This window comes from Littorina saxatilis, linkage group LG9 (genome assembly GCF_037325665.1).
Source record: "Littorina saxatilis isolate snail1 linkage group LG9, US_GU_Lsax_2.0, whole genome shotgun sequence".
Classification (NCBI taxonomy): Eukaryota; Metazoa; Mollusca; class Gastropoda; order Littorinimorpha; family Littorinidae; genus Littorina; species Littorina saxatilis.
This window is the reverse complement of record NC_090253.1, coordinates 40,144,619-40,169,072: the sequence shown is the minus strand read 5'-3', so window position 1 is coordinate 40,169,072 and position 24,454 is coordinate 40,144,619. Positions and strand designations below refer to the sequence as shown.

General features: G+C 39.8%; 1 protein-coding gene and 1 long non-coding RNA gene across 3 annotated transcripts; both read right to left on the bottom strand.

Annotated features, from left to right (window-relative positions):
- Window positions 1-99: 99 nt before the first annotated feature.
- LOC138976066 (beta-1,3-glucosyltransferase-like) lies at window positions 100-24,411 on the bottom strand. Of its 2 annotated transcripts, XR_011458860.1 has the most exons (15): window positions 24,340-24,411; window positions 23,936-24,001; window positions 16,981-17,096; window positions 15,812-15,894; window positions 14,994-15,102; window positions 12,878-13,008; window positions 12,381-12,447; window positions 8,773-8,904; window positions 8,058-8,127; window positions 5,804-5,917; window positions 4,748-4,850; window positions 3,881-4,003; window positions 2,889-3,030; window positions 2,130-2,341; window positions 100-1,701 (listed from the first exon to the last, which is right to left on the bottom strand). XR_011458860.1 is itself a non-coding variant. In XM_070348876.1 (14 exons), the coding sequence occupies exons 1-14, from the start codon at window positions 24,395-24,397 to the stop codon at window positions 2,186-2,188; spliced, it is 1,470 nt and encodes a 489-aa protein (XP_070204977.1). In that variant the 5' UTR covers window positions 24,398-24,411; the 3' UTR covers window positions 100-2,185. The 2 variants fall into 2 exon arrangements, 1 of the variants encoding a protein (XP_070204977.1); XM_070348876.1 differs by having other exon boundaries at window positions 100-2,341.
- On the bottom strand, window positions 19,684-20,613 carry LOC138976063 (uncharacterized). Its single transcript, XR_011458859.1, has 2 exons — window positions 20,085-20,613; window positions 19,684-19,839 (listed from the first exon to the last, which is right to left on the bottom strand). It is a non-coding gene; the product is annotated as an uncharacterized lncRNA (long non-coding RNA).
- Window positions 24,412-24,454: the final 43 nt, after the last annotated feature.

The following is a 24,454-nucleotide window of genomic DNA, read 5'->3' as shown; positions in this document are numbered from 1 at the left end:
ACAAGTGAGGACTTGATGTAAGTCCTCAGAAAGATTTACGTCCCCAGTGTGTAGGTGTGTAGACCACCCAAAGACTTCACTATGAGAGCAGTTCAAACGCACACACACACACACACACACACACACACACATAGAACAATAAGAAAGCAAATTACATGTGAACACATACAAGACAACAGATGTACGCTGTGCAGTGTCATTGTCAATCTTAGAACACAGCAATTATAAATGCATACTGCCATATGCAGCAAAAGAAAGTCAAAAGCAAACAAAACCCAAATACCCTGGCAATTATGGGGATATAAATATGCATTTACACCATATATAAACAAGGTCTAAAGTTTCTGTTTATTCCTTTAAACGTACATAAAAGCACACACATGTACATGCACAATATCCTGGCATATACTGCTGGTGCTAAAACACACACACACACACACACACACACACACACACACACACACACACACACACACACAAAACAAAAAACACACAAACACACACACACAGACACACACAAAAACACAGACAAAATAAACACACACACAAAACACAACACACACACACACAACACACACACACAACAGAGACACACACACTGTGGTAATGGAAAACAGCACCAACGTCTATAAAGCATTCAACCCTGGACGTGGCTGTCAGGCAAATACATCATGATTATTTCAGGAAAATCAGCAAAATAACAATCACAGAAGCATTAAATAATCTGTATCAGTACATGTAGTCTGTAAAATGTTGCTACAGTACCTTTGCATACATCTGTAAACCCCTGTGATCGATATGTTTAGCATAGGTGTCTTGAAAGTACCAATGTGCACCCCAAAAGTGAATCAATTATGACAATTAAATGACCCAGTTACAGACACCAGCTTTCCATCCCTGCCACAGATGCCAGTTTTGATAGGCGAGGCGTACGTGTAAGCAATGCAGTTAAACATAAATAAATATGGGCTTTCTCCATCTCTTCTCAACCGATGATAACTGGTTCATCATTAGCCCTATCACAACAGTCACCCTTGTTTTCAACATACCCTTATTCGTCAACAGTATTTTGATCATTAGTATATATCAATTCTGTAACAGCAGAAACGCCCTTTTAAGCCCACCAACACACTAAGAGAGAGTATTCAAATGGGAGTAAATTTACAAATGTTGTGAACAGAAACCTTAGAAAGCAGGATTTCAAAACGTGGAAAAAGGGGAATTTCACAGTATAAAAAAACCCATGGAATTCTGTATAACATCCACGATCATGAAAGCTTCAGATTCACAGTGGTGGAAATGGTCAGGAATGTTCATTAAATTAACACAAAACGCACAACAAATGTTTTGTAAACAAAAAACATTTATACCCTGCTCTCGACACAATTTCTCCCATGGCAAATTTTAAAACGAGAGTATTTTGTATGATGCTTCACTGATCCAAACTGTTTGTTTGCTTGCTTTTGTGTGCTTGTTTGTCTGTTTGTCTTCTTGTTTGTTTGTTTGGCTGGCTGGCTGGCTGGCTGGTTTTGTTTGCTTGCATTCGCTTAATTTGCCAGCATTTGTTTGTTTGGCTGGCTGGTTGGTTGGTTTTGTTTATTGTTTTTCTGATTTCTTTATATTTCTTTCTTTGTGGCCGCTGCAGACCCTGTGTGTCTTGCTATTATAACATGTGTAAACCTCCTACGTAAGTAATCTAACCTTTATCTGTGTATTTGTGTTAACACATCTAACCTTTATCTGTGTATTTGTGTTAACACATCTAACCTTTATCTGTGTATTTGTGTTAACACATCTAACCTTTATCTGTGTATTTGTGTTAACACATCTAACCTTTATCTGTGTACTTGTGTTAACACATCTAACCTTTACCTGTGTATTTGTGTTAACACATCTAACCTTTATCTTGTATTTGTGTTAACACATCTAACCTTTATCTGTGTATTTGTGTTAACACATCTAACCTTTATCTGTGTACTTGTGTTAACACATCTAACCTTTACCTGTGTATTTGTGTTAACACATCTAACCTTTATCTGTGTATTTGTGTTAACACATCTAACCTTTACCTGTGTATTTGTGTTAACACATCTAACCTTTACCTGTGTATTTGTGTTAACACATCTAACCTTTATCTGTGTATTTGTGTTAACACAATCGGCATAACAGTTTCACAGCTCACACATCACAGTTCCTCATGTCTGTCTGCGGAGGACAGCTGTGGCAGTTTTGCAGCCACCAACTGTTTGTAGACCTCGTATGGGTCACAGTTCCAGTGTTTGTGAAACGACACAGGTATTTGGGTGCTCAAAAAATCTGGACTGTAATCGTAAGGGCGAGCCTGAAAAAAACCCATGCACTTTAACATTTAATTGAATAAAAGTTTAAAAACATCTTAAAAATCCTCTGAAGATGACATGTTTGTGAGTAAATCAACGCTTACGTAATTATCATAAAAGTGCACAGAGGCTGTCACCCCAACTTGATCTGTAACGCTGACACATGCACACCGGCCAAAGAAATATTTCTTCTGCTTTGTTAAGTTCCCCTGCTCATAACCTACATCGCAATAAAAATGTAATTTCCTAGATAGGCATCTGTGAGCCTGAGGACAATAAGCCCCCAATAGTGAACCAAGAAAGCTTTTCATCTTACATCATTTAGGTAAACAAAAATATTTGTTTCTTTTCTGTGTGAGTAACTGTCTGTGAGAGTGCGTGTGTGCATGCATCTGTGCTTGTGTATGTGCCTGGGTGTGTTTGTGTATGCATATAGCTTCACCAAAAGGGGCGAGTGATTCACACTGCATTTATTGCCCCACAAAATGTCAATCCTCTGCGTGCGAGTGTTAATTTCTGCATCCCCAACAATCAACACATCATTCTCACCTGATGGAAGTAGCGGCTGTGTGTGTTGGCCAGGCCCCTGCTGGTGAAGAACATGCCAAGAATCATGTCGTCCGGTGAGTCGACACTGGGACAGGAGAACTCGTTGGCCACAAGATCTACCGCCGCCCTGTTGAACACCATGCTGCAACACACACGTCACGCTCAACACCGATTTCATCAGCCCACTTTGATTTGCTCACTAGAAATTTCTGAAAACTTGTATTTACAAACACACTTTCAAGGCTTAAAGGGGGCCTCTGTCCAATTGTTTTGGTTAGTGAATCGTGACAACTGTTCTTCTTTCTGTTCTGTCGTCTGTGCTCTTCTTTTATCCACTCTGTTTCGTGTTTTGTGTTCCTGAGGAAGACCCTAGGGTCGAAACGTCGAATGTTGTGATTTGTATTGTCTTCTTGAAACACGTGAGTACAGTGTTTTTTTAAAATCTTTTTATTTCCCACTAGAGCAATGAAATTCCCCCCTCCCTCTTGTGGGACCTTCAAAATCAGTTCTTAAAACGGAGGGAGTCTTAATGTAGAGATGAATTTACAGAGGATATGAACAGAACATTTTAGAAAGCAAGGTCTCAAATGCGGTACTTCAATAGGAGGATGAAGGGGGGAGGGAGGGGAAGGTGTAGCTGCAACAAGGTGTTCCAAACTGGTCCAAAACCTATCAAACTGGGCTTCACAATCAAGCACAATATCACATACTACTGGTCCAAAACCTATCAAACTGGGCTTCACAATCAAGCACAATATCACATACTACTGGCCCAAAACCTATCAAACTGGGCTTCACAATCAAGCACAATATCACATACTACTGGCCCAAAACCTATCAAACTGGGCTTCGCAATCAAGCACAATATCACATACTACTGGTCCAAAACCTATCAAACTGGGCTTCACAATCAAGCACAATATCACATACTACTGGTCAAAAGAAACTGGACAGATGCAAAGGTGTGTAGCTCTTTACATGAGCTGACTCACCCTCCGCCTCCCGTGATGTAGTTGTATCCATAGCCAGCGGCTACAGCATAGCCGTAACGCTCGCCCAGAAACACCGGCTCATCGCTCTTGTAGCATGACAGCAAGCTTCGCAACAGCTCCAGACTGAAAAGAATTTCTGCACTTAGAAAACCCAGATAACTTTCATTTCAGATCTTGAAAAAAACTTTTAGTTAGAAAACCCAAATATCGTGCAGAGTTTCATTTCAGACTTTGAAAATAACTTTCTCAGTTAGAAAACTCAGATATATCAGGAAGCCTTTGATTGTACATCTTCAAAATAAGTTCTGCATTTAGAATACATAATATCGTGAAGGCTTTCATTGCAGACATTCAAAATAAGTTCTGCTGTTAGAATACACAATATCGTGAAGGCTTTCATTGCAGACATTGAAAACAAGTTCTGCGATTAGAATACACAATATCGTGAAGGCTTTCATTGCAGACATTCAAAATAAGTTCTGCTGTTAGAATACACAATATCGTGAAGACTTTCATTGCAGACATTCAAAATAAGTTCTGCTGTTAGAATACACAATATCGTGAAGGCTTTCATTGCAGACATTCAAAATAAGTTCTGCTGTTAGAATACACAATATCGTGAAGGCTTTCATTGCAGACATTCAAAATAAGTTCTGCTGTTAGAATACACAATATCGTGAAGCCTTTCATCGCAGACATTGAAAATAAGTCCTGTAGTTTTAAAAACACAGATACAGTACAGAAAAATCATCCTTTGAAGATGCCAGTTCTCTGAAATGCCACATTTTCTAATTGTTTGCCTTTTTGAAGCCTGTAAATTGTCTGTATCTTTCCCATGATATGTCAGCTTCCCACATAAATACTCACTTTATAATAGTGTCGTCATCGGCAATCAGTAACCACTCCAAAGAAGCTAACTCTCTCTTCCTGGCAATGTTGTGTATGATGGCCCGAGTCTTCCCACAGTGACCTGTTTGTCAAGAGAAAGAAAACATGTACGATCTTAGCTCATACGTGTATAAATTAATAGGGTCAGCACAACTAAAACACAGGCTTTACAATGAATAAGACCAGGCACACAAACATGACCGTGTGGCATAAGAAACTAGCATTAAAATGGAAAACAAACAAGAGAAATACAAATTCCCCGCTCAAAGTGTTCTTACAACCAAAAGAAATACTTCTGCAGGCGTACATTCCCATCAACCCCTCCTCAGAAAGCAGGGCAAAAAAACACTGATGACTCATCATTACACCGGCCCCTGCATTAAACACACCTGTGAAAATGTCAAACGTGTACCCGACTCTGTGTTGGACACCCTGTAGAAATAAACAGACCTGGAAACCCCTGTTTTGCACTTGAGAGTATTCTCAAACAAACTTGGAGTATTTTAAGAAAAATTAGCGTACTCCAAACAGCATTTGAACATCAATGATTCAAACATGCTTCACTCGCATCCATCGCACCGTTAATTAAGTTTACCAATACATTTAAAACAAATGCTTCTTGCAATGTTTACTGACAAAAACTGTATTCATGAGTCAAAATACTGGATCGGCTTCGGAATGCGCTTGAGAAGAAAATAGTCTAAAATTGTTCTCGTCGTATTTTTTTCCACTCATCGTACTGATCGCATTCCAGACAATCATGCGTACAAAATATGGCGAAATCGTATGGGTTCCCAGGTCTGAATGAAGCTATCTTCAACATCGCTGTAGTACATGTATACCTTCAGCTGCACATTTAACCCTTACATCAGCAACCAGGTGTATATGATATTACAAGTCAGTATTCGGTGTGATACTTTGACTCGAACAAGCCTGCTGTGGCCGACCATAGGGTGTCATCATACAAATAGCCAACTCGTACTCACGAGTGTATGTGGAAGTTGCAGCCATAGAATGTAAAAAAAAGAAGAATACCTGACTCTGTATTGGGCACTCCGAGGTCGACCGTAGGAATGGAGGTGTTTTCCACATCGCTGTAGTACTCAATCAGCTGCGCGTCTTTCCCCCACGTGTTTTGAACAACCGGCACTGCACACAATACACAGACCGCTGCAGGTGAGAATGAATGACAGTGGTACCTGTGGTGAGAGGACCAGCACACAGTTTCCCTGCCCTGAAGATGTTCTTTCCTTCTTCTTCGTCTTCGTCATGGGCTAAAACTCCCACGTTCACTCATCTTTTAGCACGAGTGGATATTTTACGTGTATGGCCGTTTCTACCCCGCCATTCAGGCAGCATACGCCGATTTCGGGGGAGTGTTCTTTCATGACAGGGATTCTTTTGTCAAGACAAGAAAAACAAGTCGCGTAAGGCGAAATTACTACATTTAGTCAAGCTGTCGAACTCACGGAATGAAACTGAAGGCACTGTATTTTTTCACCAAGACAGTACAGCTTCGTCAATCCCCACGTGAAGGAAATCGCTCACCTTCCACGTGCAAAACGTAGTGATATTGACACGCCAGATTAGCGCGGTAGCGTATTGTGCTAAGCAGGAAATACAACCTATCATATCTATATGTTTTTGGAATCAGGAAATGATAAAGAATAAGATGAAATCATTTTTGGATCGATTTCTTAACTTTTAATTGTAAGACTAACTAATCTATTTTCGTTAATTGTGATCACATTTTAAGAGTAAACATGACATATGTATATATTTTTATATTCAGAATGTGATGAAGAATACGATGCAATCAATTTTAAATCTGTATGCAAAAAAATCGATTTTAATGACAACTTTAATGAGCAAACTCATTAATTAAATTTTAAGCCTCCAAGCTGAAATGCAATACCAAAGTCCGGGCTTCGTCGAAGATTACTTGACCAAAATTTCAACCCATTTGGTTGAAAAATGAGAGCGTGACAGTGCCGCCTCAACTTTCACGAAAAGCCGGATATGACGTCATCAAAGACATTTATCAAAAAAATGAAAAAAACGTCTGGAGATACCATACTCAGGATCTCTCATGTCAAGTTTCATGAAGATCGGTCCAGTAGTTTTCTCTGAATCGCTCTACACACACACACACACATACACCACACCCTCGTCTCGATTCCCCCCTCTACGTTAAAACATTTAGTCAAAACTTGACTAAATGTAAAAAGGGCGCCAGATGGCAGCTAGATCCTTCACCAGGAGGTTTTCTCTCACCAGACAGGTGTCACATCATAGATACAATTGTACATTCATATTGCTCTGCCAGTTGCAATGTCAGAGCATGGTTTTGACTGGTGTACATCTCTGAACAAATGTGACACATGCATATCTGTCTTCAACTCTAGACAACTGGGCATCTGTGAAATGGAGTAACGACCAGTTATTCTCACCAAATGACAATCCAAACTCTGGTGCTTTCAGCATTCTACAAATTAATAGGGGAAAACATCAGTCACTACTTTAAATGTTATACGACTACTCTCTCCCCCCCCCCCCCCCCCACCTTCCCCTTTCCTTGAGATTGCAATCCATCCCCCCCCCCCCCCCCCCCCACCTTCCCCTTTCCTTGAGATTGCAATATCAACTCATCAATAGATCCCTGCGCCTTGAGTCCGAGTCTGGAGATACGCGCACGATATAAGACTTCATATAACATAACTCAAACAACAAGATCAAGCTTTCCTATCTTGGTGTACAGTGCAGTACGGTGGAACCCTCCTCTTAACCTTCACCGTGCTTCGTGGATGACCCAGAGTCTCACAAAATCGTCTTTATCTCTGAAACTATTTGGAGTTTTCAATTGAGACTTCATGTAATCTCCAATCACCATACGACCTTCCCATTGCCCAACTTTTGAAAGATTATCTTTGTTAACAAACAAAAAAACGATGACTTAATTTGAACTACACAGTCCGGATGATGTGGGTCATGGATGACCCATATGGAATGACGTAAGGAATTTTACGCTGTTTATCCTTATTCGGATGGTGTGGGTCGTGAACGACCCATACTCTGCAGAGAGGCAGCAAAACATTTATTCCTATTCGGATGGTGTGGGTCGTGTACATTGAATCCTGCACAGTACTGGAAAGTATGGGTCGTACACGACCCACATATCCTGACTGTGTAGTCCAAAATGAGATCCGGTGAAGGATAAGATATCCAAAAATCTAAGGAAAGCAGTTCCCTAAAAAGGAGGGAGTCATAAAAGAGGGGTTTTATTGTATACCTCTGTCTTCATGGAACTTGGAGCAGGTCTTGACGGCAACAAACAGCTCTGATTTTCCAATGGGAGGACCCTGTCAACAGGCGGAGAACAATCAGAGTCTTGCACAATGAATTATGTTAGAACTTGTACTTGTCAAAAAAATTAAGTCTTTTCACAATTTACTTCTTTAGAAAATGATGTGCAAATTGCTTGTTTTCTAAGAATACTATGACACTCACTATATCTTGGTGTATTTGCTGATATGCTGATGTGTTGCCTGGGAATTTGTAAAATTGCCCCTCTAAATTTAAGGAGACTTTATCAAAACCATATATTATTATCACCATCATCATTGTCATTATTGTTATCAAGGATGTACCTAAAAGCCTAATTTCTCCTGATGCATGCTTGGTATTTTCGTGTTTCTATAACCCACTGAATTCTGACATGGATTACAGGATCTTTTTCGAGCGCATTTGGTCTTGTGCTGGCGTGTACACACGAAGGGGGATAAGGCACTAGCAGGTCTGCACATAAGTTGACCTGGGAGATCAGAAAAATCTCCACCCTTAACCCATCAGTCGGGGCCAGAATTAGAACCCACGACTTTCCGCTTGGGGGGCCTGCGTCTTATTCACTAGGCCATTGCGCAGGTCTATCAGGAAGTTTGATTACACCTCCAATTTCACACAATGTGGAACACGGCCCTGCATCCTGCAATTAAGCTACAACTCACACAGTGGGTGGGGAATGGTGTGGGTTGCCAGGCGACACAGTCACAGTCCTTGGCCTTGCTGGTAGGGGTGCCGCAAAACTCACACACTGGCTCCAGCCTCACGTCCAGGTTGTCCCACAGGTACTTGGCCAGCTGAGAACCAACCACAATATCTCATAGGGAACACAGTTTGAGACCCTTTATACACCTCAGCAACAAACAAACAAAATTAAAAAAACAAGAATTTTAGGTTATTGGAACGTTTAATTATTGACAAAACAAAATGTTACATTTACCATCTATATATATATAAACAAACAAATCAAACAAGAGGCGAAGCCTTCAAGGCTCCCGTAAGAAATCAACAAACAGTTACACAAACTCATCCGTCACACACACACACACACACACACACTCACAGTTAAAACTAACGCATCATATCAACTCCATGTATAATTTTCAAAAGAAGGCAAACAGATAAAAAACGCTTGCGCTGGACCCGAGTACTCTTCAGACTGGCTCGCTCCCCCAGTATGAAAGTTTTTGTCTTGTGCACGTTTAAGACCAAGTGATTGCTCTGTGTGAATTACAGGCATTCCCTTTGCTATATAAGTACATTGCATGCGAGCCGAGGATGTGCGTGGTGACTGGCCTTTCTCTTTTATTTGATCACAGTGAAAAATATACTGCCGACCCTCTTCATAACTGGTGAACTGGTGGCCCACGAAGTTCTTTTACTGTCCTGGCTCGCGGATTCTTGCATTTATCACGCCCCAGGTAGTTTTACCAAATTCTTTAATGTAAAGTGAAGGTAAAAGACTGAAACATATGTAAACAAAGGAAACCATAAGAAAAAATACAAATTAATATGATAAGAATCAAAACACAAAATCGCGACCTCTAAACCACCGCAGTCGCGACCGAGCAACCAACGCTTGGTAGAAAATGGGGTACACAACAAATCAAATTATTCAAACACACAACGCGCAAAGCCTGGCAAATCGTCTCGCATGCGAGACGCATGCTTTTTATGAGCTATATTTCTCGTCAGTGTGTGACGCGTTCGGCTTTTCTCGTCAGTGTGTGACGCGTTCGGCTGTTCTATCAGCTCAATGGCTGCGTGTTGCCCCGCCGGTGTGAACTCCTCCTACGGCCAAGTCGTTTTTGTGGTTTATTTCGCATTTAGGTCCCAGGTAACATTATGAAGTTTTAATACGATCAATCGGACCTATTATCAAGTTAGTGTATCAACTTTTGAACGAACTGCGCCCAGTAGTTTCCCAGCAATAAGCTGTTAAGTGGAGAAAGACACACACACAGACAGACACACAATTAAAGTCTGCTGAGCCCAAGTACTAGCGTACTCGGGGATAAAATGACTGTGTATTTGTTGTTGGTGCAGTTGTCCTTGAATGAGATCTTGTGCAATCCTCACACACACACACAGGCACTGTGTTCATTTGCAAATCTACCATCAGCTTATCTGTCTTTTGCACTGCAGACACTAAGCAATAGGTACCTGCCATGTGGCCACTTTTTCCACTGCTGTCCTCAGTCCCATACTTTTCATCAAGACTTGTCACCCTGCCAAGTGGATCTAAATTCGGAAGTCTTCATGTGGCTGAGGCATATCTGACATAGCGTCGATCTTGTAGGTTAACCTCCTTTCTGAAACAAATGGCAAAATGCGATTAGTTATGATGACTACAACCTACACAAATATAAACAGTGTTTTGAAACAGAATAGTCAGGTTATACAAGCCACTTTACCTATGCAGCATGGTAACCCTACAATATGCGAAACATGTCAACTGACTGCAGCAGCCTGGTTCTTAAAATAATTCTGACGGTCAACACAACCAACACACTATTCACATTCCATTTTAAGGAGCAACGGAGGTACTCTCTGAGGGTCTTGTTTAAATGATAACGATCAACTCAGGAGGGAAAAAACAAGAGAGGAAAAAAGAAACCACATCAACCGCAGAAAAATACAGAATCACTGTGACACATGTACCATTATTTACAAACAAATGCCACAGCAAGCTTTCTTTGGACGACTGTCGTTGTCTCAAAACTCACATTCTACCTTCTGTCCGAAAGAATCTAATCTTACGTTGTACTGCCTTGAAAGAAAATGCCAACAAAGACAAGAAAGCTGTTGCAAGGTAAGCTTACCAAACGTTACATAGCGAATCATGATAGTGCGTAAACAGCAAACAGTACAATCAAAGAGAGAATCGAGTCTGGAATGAAACGCGATACAGATCTAGCATTCAAAAACTGTCTTTCAAGTTCAAGGAAGTTGTTGCAAGGTAAGACTTACTAAATTGTACAGACAAAACCATGACAGTGCATGTTTTGAATCTGAGGAAAAAATCGTGATCATTTTGACTTTGAGAACAGATTCATTCCGTTTCCTTATATCTGCATGTTCAAGTAAATGATGGACAGTTTTTTTCGGGCAGAGTAAACTTAACTTGAGACTCTACTGCAAGTCTTGAAATTCACATAAATCGAATTAAAGACATCCAAACATTACAGGCACTTTAGATCAACTCATTTCACTAGAGGTGACTGCCTAGCACTGTGTTTGACATCCGTGTCTGCTGAAATAAAAAGAAATTAAAACAGTAGGTGACACGTTATCAGAGTGGGAGACACTAGATCTGTCTCTGTTGGCTACTTACCGGGGTACGGCTGCCAGATCGACACTGCGCTTTCGACAGCTCTTCCTCGCGTGGACATTGGAAAAACGCTGTGCAGATCAAATTGTAGGAAATCTCCCTTTGGTAGCTTCTTTATTTACTTTTCTGGAGCTTAGAAACCGAACAACATGAAATCGTCTTCCCCGAATCGGCGAATGCAGAAGTGAGAACTGGAGAAGTGAATCTATACCACAATCCTTCGCGTGACCCCTGACCTGGTCTTGACACCTGACCTGGTCTACATACCACACACGACAGAAACCAGTCAACTGCTTGTACCCCTTCAAATCCCCCCACCACCCGTTTTCTTTGGATACACGCTTTAACTACACACATGCCGACACAATGTTGATCATTGCTTCAATATTTTGAAGATGGTGCTTGAAAAATAACCAGGTGAAATGAGTATTTCGGTGTTTAGTTAAATGTTAAAGTTTCTACCACAGACATACACACGCACACACGCACAGACAGACAAAGTTACGATCGCATAGGCTACACTTACGTGAGCCAAATATAAACACACACACACGCATACACACACACACACACACACACACACGTAAAGAGAAAAGGAAGGGGAAAAAAAGAGCAACCTTAGGTACAGGACAAGGTAATGTTCATAAAGAAATCACTGATATCAAGTCATAAGATTCCCGATACTTAATTTGTTTAAAACAAGACATATTACGCTTGAATCACATATCTCTTTCATACATAACCTTTTTCTTACATACAAATCTCCATCATGCAGGCGAAACCTTCTGGCTTCCATGTTAGCTCTAAAGGATTGCACCGACATGCTTACATTTTTGTCCCAGTTTCAGGTTTAAAAGGATTCACAATATTCATCTTCATCAATTGTGAACAATTGAGAAAGTTCAAAAGACCTTTGTTTTTTTAAGTCACATTTAGTCTCACCTCATGCTTGGGGTCAATGGAAAACTGTATCTTCTGTCCGGAACCATCAGTGAAGTAGACGGCAAGCCTGACACAACAGATACATGGTATAAAACCAACACAAACACATATGTGTGCACATGTATATTACACTATGTTGTTACGTTTGTGTTCATCACAAGCAGTTTCTGTCCATAAGTATTTGCACATGTGTGTGTGTGTGTGTGTGTGTGTGTGTGTGTGTGTGTATGTGTGTGTGTGTGTGTGTGTGTGTGTGTGTGTGTGTGTGTGTGTGTGGGTATGTGTGTATGTGTGTGTGCATTCATGCCTGCATGTGGGTGTGTGGGTTTGTAATTGTTTGTTCATGCATGAGAGTGTTTTACATGCATATATATGGCACACAAATACACAAGCACACGCATCTATGTCTGCATGTGTGTCTCCCTGAATGTTCTGGAAACCACCAAGGCAAGCAAACGGTCCAAGTACCACTCCTGTCATCAGTTTCACCCCTTTACCTCTTAATCAGTGGCAGACTGAGTGCCATCCCTGCTGTAAAGTCTGGGTAAGCAAAGTGAGGTGGGTAGCTTGCATAATGGTGAATGATGGTGCTCTGAGCATCCGTCAGCCCTCGCCCCAGAAACGGTTCCTGCAGACATGCAATAGTATGGGGCCGTTTATCGGTCATGGATGACTAATTATTCATTCAAAAAGTAAAACATACCTTTACTACAATACAATAAAGGTTTTCTACAAAGCCTAATCTTCCAACCTTTCCCTACTGCAGTGTACAAACAATTAAAGACGAAAACACACAACATTTTAAAATCTTTCACATTCTCTTACACAAGATTACGGTTTCAGCTACTGATAGGAGAGTGGTAGCAGACAATGATTCTAATGTGGCTTGGAGTATTAATTGACGGGCGCTGTGGCGGGGTGGTAAGACGTCGGCCTCTTGATTGGAAGGTCGTGGGTTCGAATCCCGGGTGCGGCCGCCTGGTAGGTTAAGTGTGGAGATTTTTCTGATCTCCCAGGTCAACTTATGTGCAGACCTGCTGGTGGCTTATCCCCCTTTGTGTGTACACGAATGCACAAGACCAAGTGCGCAGGGAAAAGATCCTGTAATCCATGTCAGAGTTCAGTGGGTTATAGAAACACAAAAATACCCAGCATGCTTCCTCCGAAAGCGGCGTATGGATGCCTAAATGGCGGGGTAAAAACGGTCATACATGTAAAATTCCACTCGTGCAAAAACACGAGTGTAAGTGGGAGTTTCAGCCCACAAACGCAGAAGAAGGACTATTAATTGTGCTATAACATCTCTGCATGAAGACAGGACATCTCCTGTTGACCTTTCATCTCTGACATGAGAAGATGCTAGCAACATAGGTACCCATTTGTTTGGTCTAAATGGTGTTATCTATTGAGGGGGATAGAGGACTTAAAGTAACTACATTGTACACGCTCTTTAACAGGGTCCCCACTGGTTTTTAGAAACAAAATTCCATGACTTTTCCATGACTTTCCATGAGCCTCAATAACATTTTCCATGACTAGATCCACAGGTCGCCATTTCCGAACACGCAAACTTTTTACGTCTTGTCACTGCCAGTTTTGACACTGGCTTGCTTTGCACTGAATTTGAGTCAGTTTCTACGCAGTGTCTCTTCGACAAGCAAGTCAAGCATTTGCTACGCAGTCAGATTATCGGTAATGTTTGCTGGTCCTGTCATTTCACTAAACTGGACCAGCCACTGTTTGTATCCATCTGCACTTTCGTAAATTCCGTTTCGTAACCGTCACTGTGACTTGACGAACTGTCATTTTTTTCACCGCGATACACAGTTCATTACGAAGATCTTCCTCGGTAATTCGTTCCAATTCCGCATACTTTTTGTTGTCAAGAAACAACTCGAAAGAAAGTTTCAAACTCATCATCCTCCATCTTGCTTGTCGAAGCGCTAAAGTACTTTATCGATGCAAAAACAAAAGCAGAAAACTTCGACGAAACCGACTCAAATGCAGCGCAGACGACACGACGAGATAACGGAAGGAAGTGAGCCTCGCTTTGGCTCAAGTGCCGTTCAAAATACCGTTATTCTTGTATGCAAATACGAACGAGAAGTTGGTCATACAAACAAGCCTTGTGCTGGCGATGCAAATCGCCGCTGGCTGGCAAAGGGGGGGGAATGGCTGGGCGACGAAAATCGCCGCTGGCGTGCTAAAGGTTAATTTTTTTTTTCTTTCTTATTTTTGTTAAATTCCATGACTTTTCATGGCTTGAATTGAAATTCCATGACTTTCCAGGCCTGGAAAATTAAAAATCAAATTCCATGACTTTCCAAGTTTTTCATGACCTGTATGAACCCTGCTTTAACCTACAGTGTTTCTTGATAAGAGGACACCTCAAATTAATGAGAGGACACCTCCCACGAAAGGAACCTTTTGTCCCTGTGGCCATTATCTTGACCAAAATATACCTGTCATGAAGGGACATCTGCTAAATAAGGACAATTTCAGCTGGTTCCAAGGTTGTTCTTTTATCGCAGGCACATGGTACATGTATCTACATATTATCTATTTAGAATATCATCATGCAGATTTTGAAATGCTCAGCTTTCGTTCACTTACATCTATGTCGTCGTGTTGCTGAAGGATAGACGGAAGGCGCTGTACATCCATCCTGGTATCTTCTTCGCAGAAAATTATCCATCGTTTGTTTCCATACAGCTTGGCCAATCTACAGAAGAAGAAAAAGCACACACTGAAAAATATTCGACAGCATGTACCCATATGTGTCTGATTACGGAATTACGTTGAGACAATAACCAGATATGCAAATAACATTTCTGTTCTGCAAGGTCTTACAAACGACAAAATTCCAAAACAATATCCGATGTTTTGATTCAAAGAGATGATTCAAAGTGATAGATGTAGAATTTGTATACTGTCTCAGATCGAGTCCCCATGACTTGTTAGAATTCCCAAGATTCCAAACTATTTCAAACTTCTAAGCCTGTCTTCTTAAGCCAAAGTAAAACCAACACAGTAAAACCTTTCCTTAAAAATGCTGTGTTTTAAGACCTTCTTTTTCTCTTGATCAGGTCTCTCAATTTACCCCTATTTTGAGACTCCCTCCTTTATAAGACTAAAAAAACCAGAAGATAAACAAAACCTAATTTTTGTACAGATTTGTACAGGTCTTAAAAACAGATGTTTTACTGTACAACTCAACAGGGTTCAGCCTTGGAGAAAAAGGCTATGGATCATTTGACACCCTCAACAAAATTCTGATGGGACATATATGTACATGTAGTTGAAGGCACAAAGCACCAAGTATGGTAGTATGGTAGAGGGGTCTGGGGACACCTCCCCCCCCCCCCCTCCTCCAGCAATTATCCCAAATATTTGTTTAACACAGACACCAAATACAGCATGTGAACACTCACGGTGCAGCAAGTGGAAAGATTGTCCAGGCACCATTCATTTCTGGCCACACTTCATGAGTTAGCAGGAGGTCCGGTCGGTCTTTCTGTATTGCAACAAGACGAGCAAATTATCAAACAACTCACCCGTGTCATGCAAAATATAAATCAGAAACAAATTATCTGCTGCTCTCGCTCCATGAACACTCAAGCAATTGATAATTTTCTACATACTGACCCAAGCTTGACCCAACTGTAACCTTGAAATTTGACAAGGATAAACCATACCCTGGTCATTTTTAGTGGCCATGAAACCCTGGAAGTATGTGATTTCATAAAGATCTTGCTTGAAAAGCATCTAATTTTTTCTTCTTCCCAAAACAGCCAGCTAGTGGGTGTCCACAACAACATGGCTCATTAAGCAGATTCAACTGATTTCTCGGGTGAGCCAAAAAATATGCATAAGCACATTGCTTTTTTTCTGAAGTATACTGTGCCTAACAGTGCTGAATTCTATGACTATATCCTGATTAATAAAGTGAGGCAAGGAAAGAACAGAAATGAGCCCTTGAATCAGATGCCATGAAAATAATAACAACAGTGCAGTGGTACCTACTATGCAAGGACACCAAAATGTCCCTACATTGCAGGTGGCCTTGTCATGACAGGTATATTTTGTCAGAGATAATAGACAAAGGGACAAGAGAAGGTGTCCTTTATTGCAAGCTGTCCTCTCACTTAAGAGCCCTGCATCACGGGTACAACTGTATTCTGTTGCAAAAGAAAATCACCAGTGACAGATCAAAGTTTATATGACGGGCGCAGTGGTGTGGTGGATAAGACATCGGCCTCCTAATCGGAAGGCCGCGAGTTCAAATTCCAGCCGAGGCCGCTTGGTGGGTTAAGGGTGGAGATTTTTCCGATATCCCAGGTCAACTTATGTGCAGACCTGCTAGTGCCTTATCCCCCTTCATGTGTACACGCAAGCACAAGATCCTGTAATCCATGTCAGAGTTCGGTGGGTTATAGAAACACGAAAATGCCCAGCATGCTTTCCCCAAAATCGTCATATGTTCCCTGAATGGCGGGGTAAAAAGGGTCAAACACGTAAAAACCCACACGTGCAAATACATGAGTGAACATGGGAGTTTCACCCCATGAACGAAGAAGAAGAAAATAAAAGGTTATATTACCTCTGCTAGACCCTTGAGTTGCTTTTCAAAATGGTCCCTGAACAGCTCTGCTCTCTTCTGGTGGTACGGATGCGACTGTGACAGCACCACCACCACGATGTCCGACAACTTCACCTCTGTAAATATACACAAAATAAAACTTTAATCAGAATGCAGAACAAAGGTAACTGCACGTGAGAGCAGGAAATAAAAAGACCAAAATATACTGTACTTAGTATTTGATTTGTATCGTCTTTGTTTACACGTGAGTATACAGTATATAATTATTCAATCAGAACTACATTTAACCCTCAACAAAACAACAACAAAACCTAAGTTAGAACTGAATTTCACACAAAACTTCAATAAAAATGCATTTTAACATCAAAGAAACAAAAAACCCAAAGGCAAGCTCAAAGTTAGGTTTAAATTTGAACTAAAACCACTCTGAGGCACCCCAAAAAGAGCGCCTTGTTTCCGGTTCTTACTTGTACAGTATAACCCTTGTCTTAAGATCTTCAGAAATTTGAGAAAATCAGGTCTTTAATTAACAGTAGGGAGTCTTAAAATGGAGGTGAATTTACAGACATTATGAACAGAAAAGCTGAAAAAGCAAGGTCTTAAAATGGAGGTGAATTTACAGACATTATGAACAGAAAAGCTGAAAGAGCAAGGTCTTAAAATGGAGGTGAATTTACAGACATTATGAACAGAAAAGCTGAAAAAGCAAGGTCTTAAAATGGAGGTGAATTTACAGACATTATGAACAGAAAAGCTGAAAGAGCAAGGTCTTAAAATGGAGGAAGTCTCCAATGAACGGTGTCACTAAAACTCGAAAAGACACGAAAGACACGAAAAGACGACACGAAAAGACACGAAAAGACAGCAAATAGATACGAAAAGACAACAAATAGATACGAAAAGACGCACATAGATCAAGGGCAGACACCAGGGACGTAACAAGTCGTGTTTGACGTCGCTTTTGATGTCACCCGGATGTCCACACCCAGAGTTGTGTCCCATGAGTCCATTTTAGCTGAGCTGGATCACGATTTTTGGGGTTTATTGGCAAAGTAAAGGACTTTTTGTAATACATCAAGAGAAAAAGTTGATTGGACGGGGATGCAATAACTTTTGACAAAAGTGTTTGGGTTATTCGACCGCCAGTAATAGCTCGGCGCTAGTGAAGTCGTCCCAAACCGAGCAAATGTATCCCTGTTAGTGCCTCTTGCATTGATCTTGCATTCCACAACCTGTTCGTATTTGGTCAAGAGTACAGAATAGTGTCCAGTCTCTGTGACATGAGCATGACAAATATAATTTTGTCATAAAACAATCTTTTTTACTTAAATTGGAGCATATAGTTATCTTGATACTTCCTACCAAAAGAAATTTCAAATGGGCTATTTACTGAGTAGTATTTGAAGAAAATGTATTTGGTTTGCATGTAACGGTAACACCGTGACCCTTTCAATCAACATCAACTTAAAACAAATCCAGTTTAATTCCAGGTCTTTATTTAACTTTAACAGCCTGCTACAAGTGTACTTTCAATGATTAAATCATAACAACAGTGTTCTAGTCTGATACAGTATTGAAAACTGCATGTAACTTTTGCATGTACGTAACTTTACACAAAGCAGAACATTTGACTCACAATGTTAAAAAAGTAACATATTTAAGTAAAATAAACAAACAAAAAGTCTTCAAATATGTTAAGCCTTATCTTTATATTTAATTGTAAGAAGAAAAAGTTCATTTTTCCAATTTCTGAATTATGTTATAATGCACCATGCATTTACAACATCAGGCGTTCCTAATTTCAAGGTAAAATGACTAAGTAAATGTACTGTATTAAAGGCTCCTACATTGTCAAGGTATGAAATACTTCAGTTAAAGTATTAATTAAGGTTAAAGTATCCCAACAATTGTTTTACTCGTTTTAATGTATGAAATAGAAAACCTAGCAATACATGCATGTAACATAACACTGTGACCTATCCTTTTTCTTACCCATTTTTCACCAGAAAAAGAAATCCATCCAGAATTAAATGTTCTGCAAGTAAATACATAGATATAAACATATTTCACATCCAAAAATGTGAGTCCAAGTGATAAAGGGAAAGAATAAATAACAAGAAAAGACGTATGCAAGTAACTTTACACCAACTAGTGCTATTTGAAGGTGAAATAATTGTTATACAGCCTCTTAATCACTTAAATCGTACTAGTAATTGAAGAAAACATTCTCTTAATATTGAATGACCTATTGAGTGCTTAAGACAGTGAAATAATTGAATTTAAGTGGATTCAGAGCCAGTTTTAGGCAACAAACAAAATATCCCGAATAAGGGAAAGGCAAACATATCCATTCAACTTTTGTTATTACTTCAGCTACACCTTAGTAATCAAAAGAGAAATACTCAAACAAAACAGCAAATGTTAGACAAAACATTGGGCAACAACCAAAAATGTCCTACCAACCAAACTTTGCTACCAACCAGCCTTTCCTATCTTTCAGATTGTAACTAGACAACAGCACAACATGAACTCAAAAACAAACATGAAGCTGCTAACCACAGATGTGGCACTGACAGATGGAATAGAAGAGCCTCTGCATACATGAAAATCAATGACAGTTTTGAAATATTAACAAAACAGCGTTCCACCCACTCGTATTATTTTTTATTGTTTTGTTTTTTTATTATGGAGGGAATGCATCTAGGCTGGTTGACCTCATGCTAAACAAATACATGACAACAGTACAGCTTCAGAAATCTTAGTGCATGGGAACAAAGGGCCACACATAGAAGTCTGTTTGCTTTCACGCTGTTTCTTCAGGAAATGTACTTCTGCACCATCACCAATGAGGGCTTGAATCTGCAACACAAAATAACAAGAAATTCCGAGGTGATATTCAAAGCGTACCAGTTCCACATAACTAATCTCATGAAAATCATCAATTTGATTGAATTAAACATAAATTACCATGCATGTTAATATATTCGTGTACATTTAAACAAAAACTAGTATCATCGGTACTGAAACAAACAAAAAAAATAAATCCCCAGTGCCTCAATTCTCACAATTTCTTCCTGAATGTATTGAAGTCCTTGTACTCTTACCCCTGGAAATGCAGGTCACAGTATTGTCAGCTGAGTCCACACCACTCTGTTCTGCAAACTTCACTGGATGTTGTCTCAGTTGATAGTGTCCAGGGAAGGAAGAAAATTTAAAAAAAATTAAATGCTGGACCGATGAAACAAACTTTTTTGTGTCCTGAAATAGCATTCCTAATGCTGTTGATCATGTGTGTGTTATGTTACATTGTGATTCAAACACATACTGTTAAAACTCATCCTAATACATAATTATTCACTCTTAGTCTGAAAACACTCACCTTCTTTGTGAATTTTTGTTTTTACCGAGTAAAGTTACATTCAAGCAATAGATTAAGTGGGGTTTTGTTTGTTTGTTGACCTGCATTAAACCATATCTTGGTTGTTAAGCAGCCTTAAAAAAAAAGCATCCACAGAAAAGAAAGAAAAGATAATAAACTATGTTGACGGCAATTTTTACTCATACATGTAACTTAACACCGAATAATCCCTTAGTCTATGATTATGTTTGTGTTATGTGACATTCAAACACATGTTTAAACAAGAAGAGCAAACGCTCGATCGAGTCACTTTCGCAGTTCTGAATATTATATGAGGCATCAGATGGACAGGAAGAAATTGCTATTCACAACACAATACAGATGTAAATAATTTGATGTAAAGAATAATCCTATAAAGTTTGAATCAAATCCGATGAATAGTTTCAGAGATATGATATTTCAATTTTTTTCCTTCAAGACATACCTGTGACCTTGAAAAAGGTCAAAGGTCACCAAAGCAGACGTCAAAGTGTAGAGGTCACTGGGAGTCACGTTCACATAAAATTTGAGCCCGGTCACTTTTATAGTTTCCGAGAAAAGCCCAACGTTAAGTTGTGTGTTGCCGAACAGAAAAGGCTAGTTATCTCCCTTGTTTTTCTGATAACGTTCGTAAAAGGCTACAGATGTAAATACTTTGATGTAAAGAATAATCCTACAAAGTTTCAATCACATCCGATGAACTTTGTCAAAGATATAAAATGTCTAATTTTTCCTTTGACGCTGACCTGTGACCTTGAAAAAGGTCAAAGGTCAACGAAACCATCGTTAAAGTGTAGAGGTCATTGGAGGTCACGACTAAACAAAATATGAGCCGGATCGCTTTGATAGTTTCCGAGAAAAGTCCAACGTTAAGGTGGTGTCTACGGCCGGCCGGCCGGCCGGACGGCCGGCCGGACAGACTAACACTGACCGATTACATAGAGTCACTTTTTCTCAAGTGACTCAAAAAAATGCTTGTACTAAATGATCCACTCTTTGAACATTATAGTGTGCAATTAGTGTGCACAAAAATGTGAAATTCTTCAAGATACGTTTGAAAGTAACTTTACACAAAACCTATGGTGTCATGTTACATGCAAACACCTTTAATCTATTTTGAAGCATTAAACAGTTTGAAAAGCAAAATTGTTGACTGTTTCCATCCAGTCACCTTTCAAAGTGGGATTGAACCAGTCAATGAAATCCTGAGTTCATCTTAGCAATGCCATTTGAAAATGTCAGTATGACTGCAGGTACATAACATGCATTTGTCGTGTTAAGTTACTTGCATGCACGTTTTTACTGCATGTAACATAATGCACAATTATAATTCAAATGTTACCATGAAGCAAACAATTCATTTGTATTAAAAAGCTCCTATTCAATAGATTTTGCTATACCAAACTTGTGTGATGAAAAATACATGAGTGTAACTCAACACCACTCTTTATGGAGTAAAGTTACACACAAACACATATATATCACTAAAACATCCCTTGTGCAGGCGAAAACACAAACTGAAGTTAAAGATCGCCATTCAAAACGCATCATCTTGAAAAATCAGACAGGTACTTGCAGATTCAGTTTCCATCAACAAGGTGATAGTTAGCATGTAACTTTACACGGGCATGTTGTCACTGTGATTGCGTTAGGTTACGTACGAACAGAACATTCAAACTTGGGTTTAAGATCGTACCAGGGCCATCCACATTCATCGAGAATGCAAATGTTCAGATTATTGCATATTTGTTTTTCTTTAAAATTTCCCCGATCTAAAATGAATGCAGCACTTGCTTGTACGTAATGTTAACGATATGTACTTTCGTGTTAAGTTACAATCACGCGTCAAGATGGTAAAAAAATGGTAAGTCGTAACAATTTTTTTTAATCCTTCGAGATCTCACAACACTACGTCCAAAATTGGTCTTCTCGCTAAAAAACATGTAAAAATCATTCTCCTAAAGCAAACATATTCACGCATGTAACATTAAAAACAGTAACACCAAAAGTAAGCATGGTCACTCACAAACATGTGCTCATAACAAATCAACAAACATTTTCCACAATTCCAAATGCGACTAAGATAACCCCTGCTAACACTGTTTTCACGTTCATGCCGTTGTTCATAAAAATGATAATGTATTTTGGTCACTTTACTTGCATTTCATGTCTTTCACTGACAAAACTGCATGAACGTAACCATAAACAGCAAAACTTACCTCATGCTTTTTCGCCACAATGATCCATCAATGCTTCGACCAAAACAGCATGTGACCAGCTCTTTTGTAAACAATATTCAAAATGGCCGCCGCTTACGCAAAATCTCGTTCACGTCCTAGTGAGGGATCGTTTTTTGTTGCATGCGCGTAACATAACATTTACGCGGTTTTCAATTATTTTTCCCTTGGACTGCTATGTAGGGTGGAATCAAGAAACCGCTTAAAGTCCTATGCCGAAATGAAGGCAGCAATAGAAGCTTTAAAATCATGCTGTTTCCCACCTACGCGAGACTTCCAACTCGTTGTTAAAATGAAGACGAACTCGGTACGAAAAACTAACGCGACGGTTACGCGCAAGCAGCCGTCCTTTGAACGCAATTATACACATCGCCGGTCATTCGTTCGTCCTGACAGTAAACCTGCATTGAACTGTTTTGTCTTTCATAACATGATATGATTGATTCAGTTTCAAATTGTCTCTGGTAAAGCGAACATGCAGCTTCAAAGTGTAGTGTGTGAATTGTGTCACGTTTCGCGTTTCGCCGACAACCGACTTTTTCGAACTAATCCACAGATATATAACTCAACAGACACAGATTTGAACACAAGAAGACATGCATATTGAAATCAACTTATTTTGAACAGATTAGAACAGGTTTGATTGAGGTGCATGTAGAATGGTTGCCTTTACAAGGCTAGTTTTGTGACCAACTCGTGATACAGGCACTCGACGCTCTGTTGTACTCTTGACCATTTGTATATTGAAACGCAGAGGCCCCCACGAGGGGGCAATTTGGGTCCTTCCCCTCGGGGGAAAATATATCACTATACGTCGCCGCAAGAGCAGCGCCAAACCCAGTTTTACCGTGCGTGCTGGTTATGCAGTGTTTCCATAATCCACCGACACCCTGACATGGATTACAGGATCTTTTAACTCAGCTAAAATGGACATCCGGGTGACATCAAAAGCGACGTCAAACACGACTTGTTACGTCCCCGGTGTCTGCCCTTGATCTGTGTGCGTCTTTTCGTATCTATTTGTTGTCTTTTCGTATCTATTTGCTGTCTTTTCGCGTCTTTTCGCATTTTAGTAGGACCCAATGCAGGGGTCTTAAAAGGGGGGTTCCACTGTACCCAAAATATTCTGCATCAGTCATAACTACACAACCATCACAATGCAATAACATTTACAGTTTTTCTGACCATTCTAGATGAATATGACCAAAATATTGCACAGTGTTATAAAGGTAAATCTTCTTCTTCTTCTTCTGCGTTCCCATATAAAGGTAAATAAAGACTGAACAGTGTAATACTAGTCATACGAAATGCATATTTTTACCTTTTACACTTGATAAAGTGGATTCCTGTGCATGTGTCTTCCATTCCCACTGATGCATCCCAATGCCTGGAAGTTGGAACAATTAACATGTATAACTCAAATGAGTTAAAACATTTTGTTTAAAAATAGCAGCCTCTTCAATGTCGGTAAGGCTTTAACATAAGATAGCCTTAACATGTTCTTCAATTAGCCCAAAGATTTGAACCTATGCAAACAAAGTATGCACAAATTAATGGTTGCAGGACAAACAATTGAAATTTCTAATGATTGAAAAGTGTCAAGTTTCAGGTTAAATTAAAATCCCAAGCCAGGCACCCGTGTGTACCTTCATCAAGCAATAAAACGAAGCGTTAAAACCTTGTTCGCATTACTAAAATATAAAATATCAGAGGAATGCATCTTACAAAACCAAAACACAACAGACAGTAACGTTCTCATGTCGAATGCGAAAGCAGACGCCATCGTGGCTGGGTTCACGACTTCCGTTCACTTTTTCTATTAAAGGCCTTATGATTGGTC